The 3,262-nt window shown below is 39.7% G+C and overlaps 2 protein-coding genes across 4 annotated transcripts in view; one reads left to right on the top strand and one right to left on the bottom strand.

Moving 5' to 3' along the window:
* Positions 1-1,870, bottom strand: part of pms2 (PMS1 homolog 2, mismatch repair system component) — a 7,151-nt gene extending 5,281 nt beyond the window's left edge. The window contains exons 1-4 of the mRNA XM_032503042.1: positions 1,630-1,870; positions 1,042-1,181; positions 720-806; positions 531-633 (exon numbers count right to left, since the gene is read on the bottom strand). Of these exons, the coding sequence (XP_032358933.1) occupies positions 531-633; positions 720-806; positions 1,042-1,181; positions 1,630-1,643 (344 nt within the window). The 5' untranslated portion in view covers positions 1,644-1,870. The remainder of the gene's footprint in view (positions 1-530; positions 634-719; positions 807-1,041; positions 1,182-1,629) is intronic.
* Positions 1,871-2,318: 448 nt separating this feature from the next.
* Positions 2,319-3,262, top strand: part of eif2ak1 (eukaryotic translation initiation factor 2-alpha kinase 1) — a 12,079-nt gene continuing 11,135 nt past the window's right edge. Inside the window, exon 1 of one of the 3 annotated variants that reach the window (XR_004327321.1) lies at positions 2,319-2,719. Coding sequence is in view for 1 of the 3 variants with exons in the window: in XM_032503045.1 (XP_032358936.1) it covers positions 2,548-2,719 (172 nt within the window). In the remaining 2 variants the exon portion in view is untranslated. The remainder of the gene's footprint in view (positions 2,720-3,262) is intronic. The other 2 variants (XM_032503045.1, XM_032503047.1) reach the window with 2 other exon arrangements.

Raw genomic sequence — 3,262 nt, 5'->3', positions numbered from 1 at the left:
TCATAATTGTCTTGGGTGGTTCTAAGTTCCGGACGCAGTGAGCGTGGCTCTGCAAAATAGTCTTGGGAAGGAATTTGTTTTGGTGGCATATTTGCACACTACAAAAGAAAACGCCAAATACAATATTAAACGAAGTTAAATGTTCATTTCAATTAGCTGGATACATGGTGAAAAATATTTTGCCCTTACCCCTGTATCATCGTGTGTATTATGTCCATAGCAAATCCTCGCCCAGTTAACGTCTCAGTTAGATAGTAAATGCTGTGAACATATTCTATACTGTAGTATTCCCGGAATGAACCAAGCAGTCTTGCCTTGCACTATCCAAATTTTCTTCAAAACATGTCATTTTCAGTGTGTTACGTTAGTCAAAGGTTCCGGTTAATATTGCTCGATGTGACCAGAGTTTAAAGTTAACTCAAAGTGAGGGACATCTGGCGGAACTGCCGTCGGCACCGGAACTATCCTGTAAAACACCTGTCGTCGATGTAGACATGTGCCGAATGAATGTGGCTGTTGAAGTGTTTTACCTCAGAGCACATAAAGAGCTGAGGGCTTCACCTCGGAAGCCAAATGTTTCCACATGGAGGAGATCAGAGAAATCCTTCAGCTTTGACGTGTGATGCTTCAATGCTGCGGAACCAATGGAAAAGTGTCACTGAAACAAAAGGATTAGGACTTTGACTAACAAGGTGGAGCTCAACAAAGCTAACGCTTACTCAGTCCTTCAAAGTTGGCCTCTTCTACTCCTTTGCCGTTGTCTGACACTTCCACTAGTTCAGCTCCACACTCCTTTAGCCTGACATCTGGAACGTGCAACAGAAACATATTGGAATTTCTGCCCATATTTTACTAAATCAAGATCTCCTATTGTCCTGGACTGTAAAGATGACCACCTTATTTTTTTCAGCATTCACAGATGTAGTTTTGATTAGTGAACTATAAACACATATTTGGCAAACAGAAAACCCCAGCATCATGTTTCAGCTTTTTAAAAAGACAGATACAAGTATGTACAATACTGTGTGTAGTGACACTTACCAACATTGGTGGCCCCTGCATCAATGCTGTTTTCCACCAGCTCTTTGACAGCAGTGGCCAACGTCAGCACCACCTGACCTGAGCAGATTTGGTGCACTGAGTGCTTGTCAATGGCCTTGATGGCTCCTGCAGGTTCAGAACTGTTGAGAAGAAAACCAGCACTCATTGGCAATGACGTATACCTTTACCTTTCTTCTAAATGTATACTGCAGCAACAGATATATACAACTAGCAAGAAAAAAAATCACTTATATGATAAGCTCCTTAAACCCTGCGTTCTCTGATCTGCAGTGATTCAGGTGACCTTACTATAAAATATAAAGTTGTACTAATGTCAATATAGTTGGAGAATTGTCTGGTAGGACGAATTGCAAAGTGGATTCACATTATTCATGTCAGCATATTCGTTTCACTGAATGTATAAAGACACATAATGATAATAGATAATGATGCATAAATGGGCTGATTTTTCATTGAAGTATGGTACAAACCTATATGACAACGGTGAGGGCTGGACCTAAATAATAGGTGTCTAACAGTAAATATATCTGCAGGCAAATTGACGTTAAATAAATACTAAGAACTTACCAAGCATCAGACATCTTCAAAGACTGAAAATATTCAGAAGGGATTCATTCAAAATGGGAAATGTGACTTCTTCTGAAACAGAGAAAGGAAGAGACACCAACTAATGAATTGCTATTCATGCAACCTTAGCTAGCTAGCTAGTTTGTTTTCACTAATTGTAAGTGATACATTTTTTGTGTGCAACTTCTTCACGACATGTTGTAAACACAAACGTTAATCAGTTCCGCGCGCACTGCGCAGACTGTTCACGAGCTTCACCCGTGCGCAAAACTGCGCAAGTTGACTATTAAAAGCAACATTATTAAACTATTAAGTGTGTAAACAACAACCTCACAAAACAGACAAAAAATAAAAAGGGTTAAAAGTGTCAAGATGATATCGCTGTATATTAATAAGTATTATCAAAGTCTTTGCCTCACACTTTGTAACATTTCATCAGTAAACGAGATGTTAGGGCGCGTGTGCATTTACTTCCTCTAGTAAAAAAAACTAATATATCACTTTTTTGCAGCCAGGGTTGATGGTTTAAGGCTGTACAATTATAATTATTTTACAAAACAAAATTGATGTTAATTGTTTACTGTAATTTTGAGGTTAATCTTTCTTTTAAATGTTTGGTTTCCTATCAGTAAATAATGTTTATTGTGAGTGAAAGCGCGTACATTGTCTGACGGTCCCTCTCTGGCTATTGAATCATGGCCGTCTTTTGACAGACAATGTGGTCGGCTAGCCAGCTACTTGTTTCACTCTAAACGATTCATACGATGTTAACACCTGGGAAGGAAGGAATTCAACAAGTAGTTTGACGCAGCATACTGCAGATATGAAGTAACTTTAGCTGTTGTGTGAATTGGGCAGCGTTTTAAAATAAGTAGGCTACTTTGTTTTGTCAAGTCATCGTTTTTTTTGCATACAAAAATGTACAGTTCAACATTCAACAACGGATTACTGAGGTCAGAGGAATGTTCTGGAAGTAGCAGTAACTTTTTGGCTGTCCGCAACCATAAATCCATCAAGAGACATGAGGTTGAGGGTAACGTTAGCCTGTTAAGTTGGGCAAGCGAAGAGGACGATGAAGTCCATTTTGACAGTAAGCAGCTTTTCTTCTTCTACGTTAATTAATTAGTTGTTTACTGTTCCTTGATGCCCACCCACCTGCAGTGACGTGCACACCCTACCATTATTCCATTTTTGATAGACATCCATGTTAGATAAACTGTAGTAACATAGCAGACAAATGGGCCGAGCCACTGTGTCCTGTACTTTTGGAAAAGCAATAACAAATTTGTCCTGTTGAATGGTTTAATAATGAAACCTGAACATGAAATTATCTGCAGTTAAAGGTCCCATGGCATTAACATTTCACTTTGTGAGGTTTTGTAACATTAATATGCGTTCCCCCAGCCTGCCTATGGATCCCCAGTGGCTAGAAATAGCAAGAAGTGTAAGCCGAGCCCTGGGTATCCTGTTCTGCCTTTGAGAAAATGAAAACTCAGATGGACCGATCTGGAATTGTGCCCCTTATGAGGTCATAAGGGGCACGTAACATAAGGTTACCTCCCCTATCTGTGCTTTGCTCACCCAGAGAATTCGGCCCACCCGTGAGAGAGAAACATCATGGCTTTCAAATGAG

Source organism: Etheostoma spectabile, chromosome 21, assembly GCF_008692095.1.
Source record: "Etheostoma spectabile isolate EspeVRDwgs_2016 chromosome 21, UIUC_Espe_1.0, whole genome shotgun sequence".
Classification (NCBI taxonomy): domain Eukaryota; kingdom Metazoa; phylum Chordata; class Actinopteri; order Perciformes; family Percidae; genus Etheostoma; species Etheostoma spectabile.
Note: the sequence above shows the minus strand (reverse complement) of the source record. Positions and strands in the feature narration are given on the sequence as shown.